This window comes from Cydia strobilella, chromosome 9, assembly GCF_947568885.1.
Source record: "Cydia strobilella chromosome 9, ilCydStro3.1, whole genome shotgun sequence".
NCBI lineage: Eukaryota > Metazoa > Arthropoda > Insecta > Lepidoptera > Tortricidae > Cydia > Cydia strobilella.
The window spans coordinates 1710446-1729412 of record NC_086049.1 but is presented as its reverse complement, the minus strand read 5'-3'; the positions used below and the strand labels follow the sequence as shown (position 1 = coordinate 1729412).

Below are 18967 nucleotides of genomic sequence, written 5' to 3'. Positions count from 1 at the left end.
GGTCTGCTACTCTCTCGGCTAGTCGGGGTTGCGGTTACCTTCTTGGCGAGCTGCACGAGCTCGGTGAGCTTGTCGTGCACCTGGCGCGCGAAGGCGGGCTCGCGGGCGGCGAGCGCGCGCACGTGCTCGCTGTAGCGCGGCTGCAGCTTGGCCGACACGTCCGGGTTGCGGGTCTGCTACTCTCTCGGCTAGTCGGGGTTGCGGTTACCTTCTTGGCGAGCTGCACGAGCTCGGTGAGCTTGTCGTGCACCTGGCGCGCGAAGGCGGGCTCGCGGGCGGCGAGCGCGCGCACGTGCTCGCTGTAGCGCGGCTGCAGCTTGGCCGACACGTCCGGGTTGCGGGTCTGCTACTCTCTCGGCTAGTCGGGGTTGCGGTTACCTTCTTGGCGAGCTGCACGAGCTCGGTGAGCTTGTCGTGCACCTGGCGCGCGAAGGCGGGCTCGCGGGCGGCGAGCGCGCGCACGTGCTCGCTGTAGCGCGGCTGCAGCTTGGCCGACACGTCCGGGTTGCGGGTCTGCTACTCTCTCGGCTAGTCGGGGTTGCGGTTACCTTCTTGGCGAGCTGCACGAGCTCGGTGAGCTTGTCGTGCACCTGGCGCGCGAAGGCGGGCTCGCGGGCGGCGAGCGCGCGCACGTGCTCGCTGTAGCGCGGCTGCAGCTTGGCCGACACGTCCGGGTTGCGGGTCTGCTACTCTCTCGGCTAGTCGGGGTTGCGGTTACCTTCTTGGCGAGCTGCACGAGCTCGGTGAGCTTGTCGTGCACCTGGCGCGCGAAGGCGGGCTCGCGGGCGGCGAGCGCGCGCACGTGCTCGCTGTAGCGCGGCTGCAGCTTGGCCGACACGTCCGGGTTGCGGGTCTGCTACTCTCTCGGCTAGTCGGGGTTGCGGTTACCTTCTTGGCGAGCTGCACGAGCTCGGTGAGCTTGTCGTGCACCTGGCGCGCGAAGGCGGGCTCGCGGGCGGCGAGCGCGCGCACGTGCTCGCTGTAGCGCGGCTGCAGCTTGGCCGACACGTCCGGGTTGCGGGTCTGCTACTCTCTCGGCTAGTCGGGGTTGCGGTTACCTTCTTGGCGAGCTGCACGAGCTCGGTGAGCTTGTCGTGCACCTGGCGCGCGAAGGCGGGCTCGCGGGCGGCGAGCGCGCGCACGTGCTCGCTGTAGCGCGGCTGCAGCTTGGCCGACACGTCCGGGTTGCGGGTCTGCTACTCTCTCGGCTAGTCGGGGTTGCGGTTACCTTCTTGGCGAGCTGCACGAGCTCGGTGAGCTTGTCGTGCACCTGGCGCGCGAAGGCGGGCTCGCGGGCGGCGAGCGCGCGCACGTGCTCGCTGTAGCGCGGCTGCAGCTTGGCCGACACGTCCGGGTTGCGGGTCTGCTACTCTCTCGGCTAGTCGGGGTTGCGGTTACCTTCTTGGCGAGCTGCACGAGCTCGGTGAGCTTGTCGTGCACCTGGCGCGCGAAGGCGGGCTCGCGGGCGGCGAGCGCGCGCACGTGCTCGCTGTAGCGCGGCTGCAGCTTGGCCGACACGTCCGGGTTGCGGGTCTGCTACTCTCTCGGCTAGTCGGGGTTGCGGTTACCTTCTTGGCGAGCTGCACGAGCTCGGTGAGCTTGTCGTGCACCTGGCGCGCGAAGGCGGGCTCGCGGGCGGCGAGCGCGCGCACGTGCTCGCTGTAGCGCGGCTGCAGCTTGGCCGACACGTCCGGGTTGCGGGTCTGCTACTCTCTCGGCTAGTCGGGGTTGCGGTTACCTTCTTGGCGAGCTGCACGAGCTCGGTGAGCTTGTCGTGCACCTGGCGCGCGAAGGCGGGCTCGCGGGCGGCGAGCGCGCGCACGTGCTCGCTGTAGCGCGGCTGCAGCTTGGCCGACACGTCCGGGTTGCGGGTCTGCTACTCTCTCGGCTAGTCGGGGTTGCGGTTACCTTCTTGGCGAGCTGCACGAGCTCGGTGAGCTTGTCGTGCACCTGGCGCGCGAAGGCGGGCTCGCGGGCGGCGAGCGCGCGCACGTGCTCGCTGTAGCGCGGCTGCAGCTTGGCCGACACGTCCGGGTTGCGGGTCTGCTACTCTCTCGGCTAGTCGGGGTTGCGGTTACCTTCTTGGCGAGCTGCACGAGCTCGGTGAGCTTGTCGTGCACCTGGCGCGCGAAGGCGGGCTCGCGGGCGGCGAGCGCGCGCACGTGCTCGCTGTAGCGCGGCTGCAGCTTGGCCGACACGTCCGGGTTGCGGGTCTGCTACTCTCTCGGCTAGTCGGGGTTGCGGTTACCTTCTTGGCGAGCTGCACGAGCTCGGTGAGCTTGTCGTGCACCTGGCGCGCGAAGGCGGGCTCGCGGGCGGCGAGCGCGCGCACGTGCTCGCTGTAGCGCGGCTGCAGCTTGGCCGACACGTCCGGGTTGCGGGTCTGCTACTCTCTCGGCTAGTCGGGGTTGCGGTTACCTTCTTGGCGAGCTGCACGAGCTCGGTGAGCTTGTCGTGCACCTGGCGCGCGAAGGCGGGCTCGCGGGCGGCGAGCGCGCGCACGTGCTCGCTGTAGCGCGGCTGCAGCTTGGCCGACACGTCCGGGTTGCGGATCTGCAGGGCGAGGGCGAGGCGCCGCGTGCGGGCCTCCACGCGGCATTCGTCGTCGCATTCCAATCTGTAAAGAGTAAAGAGGTTAGGTATATACTATCAATTTTCTCAAATGATTTTTACGCCTCAGGTGAACAAAAGCCATTGTTTCTTTTGTGCGAGCGGTAATAAATGCCAATTCTTATAAATCGCTGTGTGCCGTTTTTAATTAATAGCCCAAATCCAATAGCTAAAACACAGAACTTACGTTTTGAGCATGGCTGTGGGGCGCTGAACTTCCGACAAATCCACCGAACCGCCTTCTTGCATCTTCGATGCCGCCAGCGTACTCATTATTCTGCAAAAAATATTTTTATCAAATACCAAATAAAAAAAAATTAACCGTTTCATATCTATGAAACTTGCAAAATACCAGCGTTTATAGTTGGTCAAACCAAATTGTCAGTAAATAAAAACAAAAAAAAACTATACCCATCCTTTTCTTTAGTAGCACTAGTTTAAGACAAAGATAGTATGATTCTGTCTGTCTATGTTTGAAATGAGACAGTCCTTTGACAAACTATACCTCGTCATATGGGTGGCATTTCCACCTGTCCAATGTCTTTGTCCAATGTGTATTTGCGGCTCACATTTTGCTTAGTGAAAGAGGGAGACGCAATGCGTATTGGACCAAGAAAAAAAAACTTACTTCGCTAGATCACGAGCGTTTTCATGACAGGATCGGTCGGCAGTCCGCCTCCCACACGGGCAAGTAGCCCGCACGGGCTTGCGGCACGGCGCGCTGCTCGGGCAGGCTGGCTTGTCGGCCACGTCGCCCTTGTCTCTGTCTCTGTCGCCCTTGTCTCTGTCAGCCTTGTCTCTGTCAGCCTTGTCTCTGTCAGCCTTGTCGGCTTTGTCGGTGTCGCCGGAGTGGCATGGCGCGGCGCAGGGGTGGCCGCAGCTTGGACGCTTCTCGTTGCATGGTTGAGTGCATCTGGGTGGCGTAACGAACGTAATAAATGAATGACGCCTTTAAGTTAGAAGAATTTTCCTACGATAACTTGCACTATGAAAATTTTTAGAGTCACGAAGCTGAGCTCCATGCATGTTTTTTTTGCTTTTGTAATCATAATTTATATCGTTTGAACCCCGGAAAAAAAATACTTTCGTAAACCTTCACATTATTTTATTAAAAAATATTTAAAAATGTAGAAAAATTTTGAACGGTTGAAACGCTCATAATTCGACACAACGTGATGACGTCACGTTTGCTACTAATGACACTTATGTGAACTAATCTGTCAGATGCGTGACGTCACGTGACGTTTCGCTCAGTAGCTTTTCGCGGGCAAATTTTTGTACTTTTTATTTCTTATTTTAAGCAATTAAATGATAATTTAATAACGGAAATGCATTTGTATCAGGATATAACGGTAACAAACATCCGAATAAAAAAATATTTCGTTCAAATCATCATCATCATCCTGTCCTGGGCGGTTTCGGCCACGGCGACTGGGTTTGTACTGGCTAGTGAGAGCGACCGTTGTGACTTAGCCTATTTTTGCAGTGAATGTACGGCCACACTCACCGCAGGTCAGCACCCCTCCGACAAAATTGTAGTTGATGACCGCAGGTGGCCCGACCACCTCCACCACCTTTAACTCGTCACGCTTCGCGTCGAGTTCCACTCGTCTCTGCTCTTCGAAGGCCTGCACTTTTGTACTCACTGTATGCCTCCACTTCGGTCGTTCAAATATAAACTTCATGCATAAGGCTAATTGTGCTTTTCATAAAAAAAATCGTTAGCAGTCTTTGTTCAGATAAAATTTAGAAAAGTACTCACTTGCCGGCGTCGCACGGGCCTTTGTGGCACGTCTTCTGGCAAGTATGCTTGCCGCAAGGTAGAGGTTTGCCGCATGCCAGCCCGCACGAGAACTCTTCTTGTGAACATGGGATCGTTTTGCGTTCCTGTACAATATGGAAGAAAAAGTTATATGAGCCAAGTAAAGGAGCATGCAGGGGCCGTGTCGTACCAGGATACCAAAGGGCTGGCTTCGGATCGACCAAGGTGGAGACAACTTCATCACGCTGCACCGACAAGAGCCCACAGCTCTTAAATTGAATGACAATATGGAATAGATTACTTATTGGTAAGATAAACCAAGGGGCAATAGTATCTAAATTTAGATCATTTGATGTCCATTTCCGGATTTTAAGTAAAAATCTGAAATGGCAGGAAGTAGGTCAAGATGCTCGCAGAACCTTAAGTTTGATATATTGACTATATTATGAAGTGTTGTTATGTTTGGAGCTTCTTAAGGCCGTTCCATCGGTTTGCCGCTGTCTTTGTCACATTTCGCAAGAAAAAACGGAAAAGAACATACGAGCCAAGTGTCAATTTTGATCGAATTTTGTCGGTTTTTATTTATTTTAAAAACGTTACCTAACAATATCGAAATTCTAAAGCTATGAAATTACTATTTATGGTAAGATTGTTTTTTCTTCTTTTTTTTTGTTTATAGTATCACATAATAAATAACCGAGTAAAGTAGGATTAAAAGTCCGAGTTAGAGGTTACTTTGGGAATTAATTGTATCGAGCGAAGTGTCATAATTCGTGTATCGGAAGCTATGTTGTTAAAGATAATATAGTCAAGAACTACATATATTTTTTCCACGTCTACGAATATCAACGCCTCTTAGAAAAACAGGATCATATAAGGAGATTTTTCGCCTTCTGGCTCAGGGAACCGCCGTCTTGAGTCGGAGACGTGATAAAAGTGTCCGGAATGACAATCACCTATAAGTCTCCAGGGCCTAAAGTGCAACGTCTTCGTACCTCGTGCTGCACGGCACGGCGCGCTGCACAAGGGCCGCTTGTCGCACGGGACGGTACATACCTCGTGCTGGCCGTGGCAGCGCTTGGCCGTGAGCACCACGCACGGTGGACACGGGCCGGAGTGGCAGGCGTGCAGCGCGGGGTGGCCGCAGGCGCGGGGCCGGCGGCACGGGACGGTACATACCTCGTGCTGGCCGTGGCAGCGCTTGGCCGTGAGCACCACGCACGGTGGACACGGGCCGGAGTGGCAGGCGTGCAGCGCGGGGTGGCCGCAGGCGCGGGGCCGACGGCACGGGACGGTACATACCTCGTGCTGGCCGTGGCAGCGCTTGGCCGTGAGCACCACGCACGGTGGACACGGGCCGGAGTGGCAGGCGTGCAGCGCGGGGTGGCCGCAGGCGCGGGGCCGACGGCACGGGACGGTACATACCTCGTGCTGGCCGTGGCAGCGCTTGGCCGTGAGCACCACGCACGGTGGACACGGGCCGGAGTGGCAGGCGTGCAGCGCGGGGTGGCCGCAGGCGCGGGGCCGACGGCACGGGACGGTACATACCTCGTGCTGGCCGTGGCAGCGCTTGGCCGTGAGCACCACGCACGGTGGACACGGGCCGGAGTGGCAGGCGTGCAGCGCGGGGTGGCCGCAGGCGCGGGGCCGACGGCACGGGACGGTACATACCTCGTGCTGGCCGTGGCAGCGCTTGGCCGTGAGCACCACGCACGGTGGACACGGGCCGGAGTGGCAGGCGTGCAGCGCGGGGTGGCCGCAGGCGCGGGGCCGACGGCACGGGACGGTACATACCTCGTGCTGGCCGTGGCAGCGCTTGGCCGTGAGCACCACGCACGGTGGACACGGGCCGGAGTGGCAGGCGTGCAGCGCGGGGTGGCCGCAGGCGCGGGGCCGACGGCACGGGACGGTACATACCTCGTGCTGGCCGTGGCAGCGCTTGGCCGTGAGCACCACGCACGGTGGACACGGGCCGGAGTGGCAGGCGTGCAGCGCGGGGTGGCCGCAGGCGCGGGGCCGACGGCACGGGACGGTACATACCTCGTGCTGGCCGTGGCAGCGCTTGGCCGTGAGCACCACGCACGGTGGACACGGGCCGGAGTGGCAGGCGTGCAGCGCGGGGTGGCCGCAGGCGCGGGGCCGACGGCACGGGACGGTACATACCTCGTGCTGGCCGTGGCAGCGCTTGGCCGTGAGCACCACGCACGGTGGACACGGGCCGGAGTGGCAGGCGTGCAGCGCGGGGTGGCCGCAGGCGCGGGGCCGACGGCACGGGACGGTACATACCTCGTGCTGGCCGTGGCAGCGCTTGGCCGTGAGCACCACGCACGGTGGACACGGGCCGGAGTGGCAGGCGTGCAGCGCGGGGTGGCCGCAGGCGCGGGGCCGACGGCACGGGACGGTACATACCTCGTGCTGGCCGTGGCAGCGCTTGGCCGTGAGCACCACGCACGGTGGACACGGGCCGGAGTGGCAGGCGTGCAGCGCGGGGTGGCCGCAGGCGCGGGGCCGACGGCACGGGACGGTACATACCTCGTGCTGGCCGTGGCAGCGCTTGGCCGTGAGCACCACGCACGGTGGACACGGGCCGGAGTGGCAGGCGTGCAGCGCGGGGTGGCCGCAGGCGCGGGGCCGACGGCACGGGACGGTACATACCTCGTGCTGGCCGTGGCAGCGCTTGGCCGTGAGCACCACGCACGGTGGACACGGGCCGGAGTGGCAGGCGTGCAGCGCGGGGTGGCCGCAGGCGCGGGGCCGACGGCACGGGACGGTACATACCTCGTGCTGGCCGTGGCAGCGCTTGGCCGTGAGCACCACGCACGGTGGACACGGGCCGGAGTGGCAGGCGTGCAGCGCGGGGTGGCCGCAGGCGCGGGGCCGACGGCACGGGACGGTACATACCTCGTGCTGGCCGTGGCAGCGCTTGGCCGTGAGCACCACGCACGGTGGACACGGGCCGGAGTGGCAGGCGTGCAGCGCGGGGTGGCCGCAGGCGCGGGGCCGACGGCACGGGACGGTACATACCTCGTGCTGGCCGTGGCAGCGCTTGGCCGTGAGCACCACGCACGGTGGACACGGGCCGGAGTGGCAGGCGTGCAGCGCGGGGTGGCCGCAGGCGCGGGGCCGGCGGCACGGGACGGTACATACCTCGTGCTGGCCGTGGCAGCGCTTGGCCGTGAGCACCACGCACGGTGGACACGGGCCGGAGTGGCAGGCGTGCAGCGCGGGGTGGCCGCAGGCGCGGGGCCGACGGCACGGGACGGTACATACCTCGTGCTGGCCGTGGCAGCGCTTGGCCGTGAGCACCACGCACGGTGGACACGGGCCGGAGTGGCAGGCGTGCAGCGCGGGGTGGCCGCAGGCGCGGGGCCGGCGGCACGGGACGGTACATACCTCGTGCTGGCCGTGGCAGCGCTTGGCCGTGAGCACCACGCACGGTGGACACGGGCCGGAGTGGCAGGCGTGCAGCGCGGGGTGGCCGCAGGCGCGGGGCCGACGGCACGGGACGGTACATACCTCGTGCTGGCCGTGGCAGCGCTTGGCCGTGAGCACCACGCACGGTGGACACGGGCCGGAGTGGCAGGCGTGCAGCGCGGGGTGGCCGCAGGCGCGGGGCCGGCGGCACGGGACGGTACATACCTCGTGCTGGCCGTGGCAGCGCTTGGCCGTGAGCACCACGCACGGTGGACACGGGCCGGAGTGGCAGGCGTGCAGCGCGGGGTGGCCGCAGGCGCGGGGCCGACGGCACGGGACGGTACATACCTCGTGCTGGCCGTGGCAGCGCTTGGCCGTGAGCACCACGCACGGTGGACACGGGCCGGAGTGGCAGGCGTGCAGCGCGGGGTGGCCGCAGGCGCGGGGCCGACGGCACGGGACGGTACATACCTCGTGCTGGCCGTGGCAGCGCTTGGCCGTGAGCACCACGCACGGTGGACACGGGCCGGAGTGGCAGGCGTGCAGCGCGGGGTGGCCGCAGGCGCGGGGCCGGCGGCACGGGACGGTACATACCTCGTGCTGGCCGTGGCAGCGCTTGGCCGTGAGCACCACGCACGGTGGACACGGGCCGGAGTGGCAGGCGTGCAGCGCGGGGTGGCCGCAGGCGCGGGGCCGACGGCACGGGACGGTACATACCTCGTGCTGGCCGTGGCAGCGCTTGGCCGTGAGCACCACGCACGGTGGACACGGGCCGGAGTGGCAGGCGTGCAGCGCGGGGTGGCCGCAGGCGCGGGGCCGACGGCACGGGACGGTACATACCTCGTGCTGGCCGTGGCAGCGCTTGGCCGTGAGCACCACGCACGGTGGACACGGGCCGGAGTGGCAGGCGTGCAGCGCGGGGTGGCCGCAGGCGCGGGGCCGACGGCACGGGACGGTACATACCTCGTGCTGGCCGTGGCAGCGCTTGGCCGTGAGCACCACGCACGGTGGACACGGGCCGGAGTGGCAGGCGTGCAGCGCGGGGTGGCCGCAGGCGCGGGGCCGACGGCACGGGACGGTACATACCTCGTGCTGGCCGTGGCAGCGCTTGGCCGTGAGCACCACGCACGGTGGACACGGGCCGGAGTGGCAGGCGTGCAGCGCGGGGTGGCCGCAGGCGCGGGGCCGACGGCACGGGACGGTACATACCTCGTGCTGGCCGTGGCAGCGCTTGGCCGTGAGCACCACGCACGGTGGACACGGGCCGGAGTGGCAGGCGTGCAGCGCGGGGTGGCCGCAGGCGCGGGGCCGGCGGCACGGCGCGCTGCACAAGGGCCGCTTGGCGCCGCAGGCCACGGGGGGAAGGATCACTTCGGCGCCGCACTCGCAGCTTAGCTCTTCGAAACCTGTGAGGAACAAGAATATCATTGGTTGATCGCCCTGCGATTAGGAGAAGCCGTTTTAGTTGAGACTTCCGGTTCGAACGCCATCTTGATAGTAGCCTCGCGATTAATTCCTTTGTTTTTTGCTCATTAATATTGTTTAATGTGTAATATCGATAGCTTTATTATACAATTATCTAATGTGGTAGTGTGCAGTGAATGGAGAATTAATCTCAAAGCGTGTTTAACCACCATTTTGGAGTCAACGGCCGGTAGTCCACGTGCTTCTCGTAAAATCCAGCTATCGGTTTTACGAGACAACTACAACAACCACCGAACAGCGTCGTGCTCTAAGGGCATTTATTTTGTTCCTACCCTTTTACGTGTCATTGGCTATGGGCAACACCGCCCTCAAGTCCATCAAGAAAAAAAAAAAAAAAGCCGTTTTAGTTGATACCAAATTCGGTCATACTTTCTCGCGACCGAGTAGACAAACGAGACCCCTTTAGAGTTGTTCATCGTCACCCAAATGGATTTTACTCATGAATGTATAATCTGCTCGCAGCGGTGTAGCTGGCAAGCTAATGTCCGGCCACACACGACGCCGCAGCGGTGTGTAGTGGCGACACAGCAGTCGCGGCAGCGGTGTGTGGAGAAAGTACTCACTGGCGCGGGTACATGGGGGGCAGTGGCCGGTGTGGCAGAACTGCTCGCAGCGGTGCAGCTGGCAGGCTAACGTGCGGCCACACACGACGCCGCAGCGGTGTGTGGTGGCGGCACAGCAGCAGTCGCGGCAGCGGTGCCGACCGCAGGACAGTTTCTGTAAGAAAACATAAATGTTGAAACTAATACTCCTGTGTAAGGCAAATATAGCTTTGTTTAGTGCAATTACCGCTCACCTTGTTGCATTTCTTCTGACAAAAGACGTTGTCTAACATCTCTGGAAGCTCGGAGCAAGGCACCTCGCGGCTGGAGTGGCCGCAGCGACACGGCAGCAGGGTCTTATCCGGACAAACGGGGCAGGCACCTGTGTAGTACTCAATGTTATAAGATATTTTCATGTGGTCAGTCAGTATACTGTAGATGAGATGTTTGATGTGGTCAGTTTTCAATGGTTGAAAAAACCGGTTTGGACATGAAAAGCGTTAAACATCAAGGACTTTAAAATAAAGACCGTGCACGTCGCCAAAAAGGTACATTTTTATTACCGGGTCCGTGCAAGACTTGCGTGTATCTTTGGGTAGTTTACCTTCATAACACTCCAATTTGCAGAAGTGCCTGTCGCCTTCCGACAGATATTCCCGCATGGTATCGGGTCCGTGCAAGACTTGCGTGTGTCTTTGGGTAGTTTACCTTCATAACACTCCAGTTTGCAGAAGTGCCTGTCGCCTTCCGACAGATATTCCCGCATGGTATCGGGTCCGTGCAAGACTTGCGTGTGTCTTTGGGTAGTTTACCTACATGACACTCCAGTTTGCAGAAGTGCCTGTCGCCTTCCGACAGATATTTCCGCATAATGGTATCGGGTCCCTGCCAGACTTGCGTGTATCTTTGGGTAGTTTACTTTCATGACACTCCAGTTTGCAAAGTGCCTGTCGCCTTCCGATAGATATTCCCGCATGGTATCGGGTCCGTGCAAGACTTGCGTGTGTCTTTGGGTAGTTTACCTTCATAACACTCCAGTTTGCAGAAGTGCCTGTCGCCTTCCGACAGATATTCCCGCATGGTATCGGGTCCGTGCAAGACTTGCGTGTGTCTTTGGGTAGTTTACCTACATGACACTCCAGTTTGCAGAAGTGCCTGTCGCCTTCCGACAGATATTTCCGCATAATGGAATCGGGTCCCTGCCAGACTTGCGTGTATCTTTGGGTAGTTTACTTTCATGACACTCCAGTTTGCAAAGTGCCTGTCGCCTTCCGACAGATATTCCCGCATGGTATCGGGTCCGTGCAAGACTTGCGTGTGTCTTTGGGTAGTTTACCTTCATAACACTCCAGTTTGCAGAAGTGCCTGTCGCCTTCCGACAGATATTCCCGCATGGTATCGGGTCCGTGCAAGACTTGCGTGTGTCTTTGGGTAGTTTACCTACATGACACTCCAGTTTGTAGAAGTGCCTGTCGCCTTCTGACAGATATTCCCGCATAATGGTACCGGGTCCGTGCAAGACTTGCGTGTGTCTTTGGGTAGTTTACCTTCATGACACTCCAGTTTGCAGAAGAGCCTGTCGCATTCCGACAGATGTTCCCGCATAATGGTGTCGAGTCCGTGCAACACTTGCGTGTCTTTGGGTAGTTTACCTTCATGACACTCCAGTTTCCAGAAGAGCCTGTCGCATTCCGACAGATGTTCCCGCATAATGGTATCGAGTCCGTGCAACACTTGCGTGTCTTTGGGTAGTTTACCTTCATGACACTCCAGTTTGCAGAAGTGCCTGTCGCCTTCCGGCCCGCACGGGAGCGGCTTGGCGCAGATGTTACCGCACAGCGGGATCGGGTCCGTGCATGACTTGCGCTTGTCTTTGGGTAACCTGTAACAAAAATGTTTGCTAAATTAAACAATACTGGTACATTATGATCATCATATACATGTTAATTTGTGTAAATCCTATACGATCTAATTTGGGCTTGAGCGGGTCTATACTTTTTAGTTCGGCCATACTGAATGTATGATGAACATTTTCTTTAATTTCTGGCTTTCCTAGATCGCTAACCTATCCCTAACCAAAAGAAATATATAATTGTTACATATTTGCTGTAACTTATTTTTCAAAAGTGTTTTTTAATAAAAAGACATGACAAGATCGTTTCTTCTTCTTCACGTGCCATCTCCGTCCAGGAGGTCGGCGACCATATGTCTATATGTCTCTCTATGTTCAGTCATGCGAATTAGGGTATCTATGTTCTTCACTTCCAACCAGTCTCTTATATTTCCAGTCCATGATGTGCGCCTTCTACCGCTACCACGCTTCCCTTCAATTTTTCCTTCAATTATTAATTTCAGTAAGTTGTATTTATTAAATATATTAATAACGGGTCACTTACGTGTTTTAAGTTGAAAACGCTCGACATGTTTCACTCCGTACCGAGGAGCGTCATCAGGAGCTTGCGTCGACGGTGACGGACCGGCGCAGACTGTGGGCCGCAGCCCTCCGCGCCCGATGACTCGACGCAAGCTCCTGATGACGCTTCTCGGTACGGAGTGAAACATGTCGAGCGTTTTCGACTTAAACACGTGAGTGACCCGTTATTAATATATTTAATATGTCTGTGTCTCACAGAAGTTTCGTTATTAAAGTTGTATTTATTGTTTCTATATATATATGTCCAAAATATGCTGCTTTCCTTTTCTTAATTGTTTACCTTTTTTCTAATGATAAAAAAACGAACGGTATACGTTAGTATATCTAAGAAGCTTATTGAATCCGAATAGAAACGGAATCAATTGAGATAAAAAAATTGCCACAAAAAAATGTTTTGTAGACGTACTTGGTCCGGCCGCACGGGCACGTGAGCACGCCGGCCGGCAGCAGCGCGCACGGCCGGCAGGGCGGCACGTGGCACGGCGCGCGGCACACGTGCGCGCCGCACGCGAGCACGCGCGCGCACGCGGCGCCGCACGACCACGTCGCCGACGTGCCGGTGGCCGCGCAGCACGGGACGGAGCGCGTTGTAGCGGCTGGACAGTGGCACACTAGGAAAATAACAGTTTCGATATAATGTTAATTAGTCTACATAGCTACTTAACACGATTCACTTAGGTAATGGAAAGGAATCCTGTATCCTTTATTATTCCATGACCCTGAACAAAACATAGGCGTCGCACGGGCCCTCGTGGCACTCCTTCTCGCACGAGTGCACCCCACACTCCAGTTAGCGGGAACACGTTCTACCACAGACTTGTGGTAACTTGTGTTTGGCACCTGTTCATCGGTGGTCTAAGTCTGCTTTACCTTGCTCGACGGAGGCCCCACAAGCGTCGCACGGGCCCTCGTGGCACTCCTTCTCGCACGAGTGCACCCCACACTCCAGTTTGCGGGAGCACACTCGGCCGCAGACTTGAGGTAACTTGCTGCTGCAGAGAACGGAGCGGGTTTCAGCGCCGCAGCCGCATTGCCTGGGAACATAGAAGGCAGGATCCTATAGAAGTGGCCTACCGCGTGCGCCCGTGAGGGACAGAACATACGCAATGCGACAATATGATTGGTCGAGTAGATTTGTTAAAAATTTACGGTAGGACATAAAAAAAACCGGCCAAGTGCGAGTCGGACTCGCGTTCCAAGGGTTCCGTACATTACACAATTGAAACAATGTATTTTTTATGTAAAACATGAGTCTTAAAAATGTCTTTTAAAAACCCGTAGGGGTCGATCAAAAACTAAGCAATTAAGTCCGACTCACGCTTGACTGCACGTTTCTAATAGGTTTTCCTGTAATCTATAGGTTAAGATGTATTTTTTTCAAAATTTTAGACCCAGTAGTTTCGGAGATAAGGGGGGGGGGGGGGGGTAAGGTAATTTTTTGCCTATTTTCTTGAATAACTTCTAAACTGTTTATCCTAAAATTATATAAAAAAATATATTTGAGATTCTCACAATAAGCTCTTTCATTTGATATGTAACACGGTATAGTTTAAAAAACTTTATTTTTTAATTTTCTCATTTATCCCCCAAAAGTGGTCCCCATGTTTAAAATTCATTTGTTTACGTTACATGTTCGTTTTTGGGTCACAAACTTACATATGTATACCAAATTTCAACTTAATTGGTCCAGTAGTTTAGGAGAAAATAGGCTGTGACAGACGGACGGACGGACGGACGGACGGACGGACAGACAGACAGACAGACAGACAGACAGACAGACAGACAGACGCACGAGTGATCCTATAAGGGTTCGGTTTTTTCCTTTTGAGGTACGGAACCCTAAAAAGTACAAGTACTGTAACAAGGACGCGCGTATTTACGCGTGTAATAAAATCAACTACTGAGAAAATAAAGGAATTGTTCAAAAACCGAATGGGTAAAAACGCGAATGGAACAAAAACATTTGGGAAACAAACATTTTGTGTAGCTAATCTATACACTCACCCCGGTTAGTGAATGGCGCAAGTGGCCCTAAGAGTCGGACCTCATCACTTGAAATACATCAGTGACCGGTGAGAAGTACTTACTTGGAGACGGTGGCTTGGCAGGGCGGGCAGGGCCCGGGGTGGCACGGCAGCGTGCACGGGTGGGGGCAGGAGCGGGGCCGCTGACATGTCTGCCAATAACACATACATACATGCCAATATTGCCAATAATGTAGCACCTAGCTGAGTACCATCATATAGTTGTAAGAAAATAGGGGACGTCACATGGTGGTGGAAAAAATCTATTAGCACAAATACTAATAATAACAAACAAACTACTAATAATATTGGCCGTCCAGAGGGGAGTCGTAAGAGCTATATGCTCCAGGGGTGGAAGTGAAAGATGCATAAGACGCGAGTTGGCACAGTGGCTGGTAACAGCCACTGGGTAGAAAGCGGCGCACACCTCTCGACACCCCTGAGCCGCTCACACCGGTGTTGCTCCTGGTCGTCTTCGCGACGGCAGTTTCAGGGGCCCATCTAGTCAGCGGCGAGTCACCGCCTGCCTCGATAACGTGTACAGACATTGTTATGGCAGGTGTCCGGACCTCTCAGCAATAGCCCAATCTTTTGACCAGCCAAACTTCAATCCATAAACCGGTATACTGTTCACTTTTTCTATAATAATCCCAATGCCTGCTGCGACCGGTTCATGGGTGTCTATTGTTGCACCTGTGAACGGGTTCCAGCAGGCATTCTACATGACATTAAAGCTCTCCAAGGGGCCTCTACGTGCTGGATCTATATCCCCATGCAAGCCTATCAAAAGACCGGGATTTATAGGCCCGTGAAATTTAGGAGATACAAATAATAATAATACTAATAATGGAAAGAACTATTTTCAATAAAACTTATTAATTAATATTTTCTCTGTTTGTTTATTTAGTTTTGCTGTAATGGATTGTTACGCATTATAAAATGTATGAAAATTCAAACCATCAAAACTTTTTTTTCATGCATGTCTGTCCTACCTGTCCGCATGTGTGGGCTCCATGCTGCCCACGCTGGTAGTCGGGGCTCCGCACGGCGCCACACATGCAGCGGTACTCTGAGGGAAGTTTGGAGCTCGTGTTTTGACAGGCGGGGCAGCGCCATTTGCAATCTGCAAAAAAAGGAGTGTACAAGTTTTTAAAGGGTCGGCAACGCACATGTTATATCTCTGGTGTTGCAGGCGTCCATAGGCTACGGTGACTGCTTGCCATCAGGCGGGCCATATGCTTGTTTGCCACCGACGTGGTATAAAAAAAAACACACATTCAAAAATATCGATCCAGACAATTGGTCAAAAATATGCGAACACGACTTTATTGTCTACGGTGTAAAAGCGTACACATATTTTTACAACTACCTACCTGCTTTACAGAATAATAAATAAAATTTCATTCAAATTAATCATACCTATTATGCTGCTTATGACCCACTTCCTGATGCAGCGGAGATGCAGCACATGGTAGCAGTTGCCGCAGGACCACACCGGGTCTATCTGCTTCACACGCTCGCAGCAAACCAGGCATTCCAACGTTCCCTTGTCTAGTTGCTCTGAGAGACGCTCCCGTTGGGTCAAGTCTGCGTTCCCTGTACAAAGACTGTGTTAGAAACGGTTATGATAAAAAGCCAAATGTGAAAGAAAAATAATTACACCCATTACAATACAGATTCAAATTCAACTAAAATTTATCAATGAACTAAAACGAGACGAAAGGACGCACTGTGTGGGCTGAAATTTGGCTCTCATTGACATAGAAACCAAAGTTGTTATTTTCAATTATTTTTTCATTTAAATAGGTTTTGCCCAGCAATGTTATGGTAAATTTTTAATTTAGGACGATTTGGCATAAAGAGTGTAGAGTTATTTATTTATTTTATTTAAACTTTATTGCACAAAATATATACAACAATGTACAAATGGCGGCCTTAATGCCAAATGGCATTCTCTACCAGTCAACCATAGGGCCAAACAGAGACACTTACCCTAACCCTAAAAGTGGTCATATAAGTTTAAACAAATACTTTACAAACTAAGTATTGATAATAAAATTTAATTAATCCAACTTACCACCATGATCTATTTGCTTGTTCCTGTTCCTCATCGGACTAGAAGTGGTTTCTGATCTCGAGCCTTTAGCATACCGATCCTCCCGATTATCCAGATATCCTTTAGCAAACTGGTCATCATCAGCTCTTTCCACCGGCCTCACCCGCTGGCTTCCCGGCCAGTTCCTACTCCTGCCCGAGGCTTCTCCTCGTTCTGCTCTCCCACTCCTGACGTCCTGACTACTCTTAGCTGTACTGTTGTAGTAAGTTCTATTATCAGCTTCTTTACTTTTTACTGACTTTTTATTTCCTCTGTCGTAACGAGAGTCGTAGCCACGGCTGTAGTCACGACTATTATAGTCCTGGTTACGACCATATTCACGATCCTGATTGTAGTCATTATTACGACTATTGTGGTCACTGTCACGTCCGTTAAAATCGCGACGGTTATAGTCGGAGCGCCCTGAGTCAGCACCACGGTTGCTGTCTTGACTTCGACTGTTAGAATCGTAATTTCGACCATTTGATTCGTAGTTGCGACTGCCGCCATCTCTCTCGCGATTGCTAGAATCATAATTACGATTATTGTATTCGTAGCGTTTTTTTGAGTCGTAGTTGCGGCTGTTGCCATCATAGTTACGACTGGTAGACTCATAGTGCCGGCTATCAGAATCTGTATTCCTATTTGAGTGGTTACGGTCTTGAGAGTCATAGTTACGGTCAGAATCATTGTTCCGACTGCTTGGTTCATTGTTGGAGCTATTGGAGTCATAGTTGCTGCTACTCTCATTGTTACGGCTAGACTCATTTTTACGCCCACTTTTATTTGACTCATATTTTCGACTGCTGCCTTCATTATTACGATTGCTATACTCAGCACCATGTTTATTGGAATCATAACTATAAGTATTTGACTCATATTCACCACCATCAGGATCATTTTGACTATTAAGCTCATTGTATTGACTATTAGGTTCATTTTGACTACTTAAATTATGGTTACGACCTTCATTGCGCCGTCTGCGGTCTTTTTCTGGCCTTTTCTTTGATTCCTGATCATTCCGAGGTTCATTAAAGCTACGGGAGCTACTAGGTTGGGAAGACTTTTCTCTCCAGTTTCCGGCAGTGTGATCCTTATTTTCCGACAGTCCTTTGGAAGAGTCTTCTGGAGGACTTGGTTGCTTCTGAGTTCCCTTTGGCACAAATTCTGTTGCTGTTGCAGTGAGATTTGATTTGAATACCATTTGATTGCTATAGCTAGGTTCTGATACATTCATTTGGCTATGTGATGTTTGAAGATTTGTACCATTCACGGCAGTTGTTGTTGGATAGTATGGATTCTGAGCGTGATTTTGGGATGTTGAAGGCATGTTTTGGTATTCATACTGGTTGCTAGGGTAGTTTTGATACTGAGTGTTGCTGTATGAGGCAGAACTGGACGCGGCGGCGTTACCGCCTTGCATTTGAGAGAGAAACTCTTGAAAGTTTACATACTGGTTAGGTTGCTCGTAAGTAGGTTGCGTGGTGGGATAGTACTGTTGATTTGAATATTGATTGCCTAATTCACCATTCCAGCTGTTGGAGCCCTGGTAATCCTGGTTGTAAGGGTAAGAGTTGTTCCACTGAGACATCTTAACGACGGTAGAATAATAGTGTGAAATTATAAAGGAGGGGTGAATTGCGACGAAGAATTTAAAGCGTTTTTGCGGTTTGTTTTATAGTTTATGGATGTGTGCCCACAGGCCGAGGCCTGAGGCCTCGGATTTTGAGTGCTACCAAGTCTGAAAAATAAAGAAAACCAGATGTTTATCAATTGTGGTGAAATTTAAATGATGATTAATCAACGTGGTACTTTATGCGGTAAATAGTGAATGTTTTGTACTTACCACTAGCTTGGTTTGTTGAGCACTTTTATTTGTATATGAATTACTACAAGTAGAAAAAAAAGAAACGAAATAAATTGAATTTATTGCAAAAACTTAAGCTGTATGACAAGATGATCGGAATCGGATGAGGGGTAGGAGGTCAACGTTGACGACTGCTTGACGTTGACAGTATGCGACCGTTCGAGGCTGTATTAAAAACGACAAAAGTGGAACGTCACAAATTACATATTTATATTTGCAATTTTTTTTATCGATTAAGTAATATGCATTTCTTTTATTATAGTTATTTTATATTTGAATCTTTAACTTAAAATATGACAGGATATTTTTTATAATAAATAAATGAATTGTTAAACTGTATGTCTGGAACAGACCTACGTTTTTCTCTTTTAACCAAGGTTACCAAGGTGCACAGTGAGCAGTTATGTATAATACATGTTGTATGTTTCAAATTTTGTTTTTGTTTGATAATTTTATTGTTGCAACATTTTAAACTTTATGTAGGTACTTTTCCTTTGCCCACCCCAGGGATTTCTGGGAGAAACCGCTAATTAGATGTGACCGCCTGTAGTTTGTTGGTGGGTATAAATATACACTATATACTTAATATATCTACATGACATGCATTATATTTTATGAGTACCTACTTATAGGATATAGACATGCAAAGTAAAAGTTGATTAGTTTAGATAATATATTTTAGGTACAACACTATTGTATATTCAAGGTTCGTGACTTCGTGACTAACGTATATA

At 53.5% G+C, this 18967-nt stretch overlaps 1 protein-coding gene across 1 annotated transcript in view; it reads right to left on the bottom strand.

Annotated features, from left to right (window-relative positions):
• LOC134743978 (uncharacterized) overlaps window positions 1-18373 on the bottom strand; it is a 32493-nt gene extending 14120 nt beyond the window's left edge. The window contains exons 1-29 of the mRNA XM_063677609.1: window positions 18213-18373; window positions 16349-18107; window positions 15691-15867; window positions 15264-15394; window positions 14335-14423; window positions 13118-13281; window positions 12654-12858; window positions 11571-11695; window positions 10068-10195; window positions 9835-9988; window positions 8996-9192; window positions 4373-4497; window positions 3239-3523; window positions 2798-2887; window positions 2419-2617; window positions 2249-2356; window positions 2079-2186; window positions 1909-2016; window positions 1739-1846; window positions 1569-1676; window positions 1399-1506; window positions 1229-1336; window positions 1059-1166; window positions 889-996; window positions 719-826; window positions 549-656; window positions 379-486; window positions 209-316; window positions 39-146 (exon numbers count right to left, since the gene is read on the bottom strand). Coding sequence (XP_063533679.1) covers window positions 39-146; window positions 209-316; window positions 379-486; window positions 549-656; window positions 719-826; window positions 889-996; window positions 1059-1166; window positions 1229-1336; window positions 1399-1506; window positions 1569-1676; window positions 1739-1846; window positions 1909-2016; window positions 2079-2186; window positions 2249-2356; window positions 2419-2617; window positions 2798-2887; window positions 3239-3523; window positions 4373-4497; window positions 8996-9192; window positions 9835-9988; window positions 10068-10195; window positions 11571-11695; window positions 12654-12858; window positions 13118-13281; window positions 14335-14423; window positions 15264-15394; window positions 15691-15867; window positions 16349-17957 — 5190 coding nt within the window. The 5' untranslated portion in view covers window positions 17958-18107; window positions 18213-18373. The remainder of the gene's footprint in view (window positions 1-38; window positions 147-208; window positions 317-378; window positions 487-548; window positions 657-718; window positions 827-888; window positions 997-1058; window positions 1167-1228; window positions 1337-1398; window positions 1507-1568; window positions 1677-1738; window positions 1847-1908; window positions 2017-2078; window positions 2187-2248; window positions 2357-2418; window positions 2618-2797; window positions 2888-3238; window positions 3524-4372; window positions 4498-8995; window positions 9193-9834; window positions 9989-10067; window positions 10196-11570; window positions 11696-12653; window positions 12859-13117; window positions 13282-14334; window positions 14424-15263; window positions 15395-15690; window positions 15868-16348; window positions 18108-18212) is intronic.
• Between the last annotated feature and the right edge of the window lie 594 nt (window positions 18374-18967).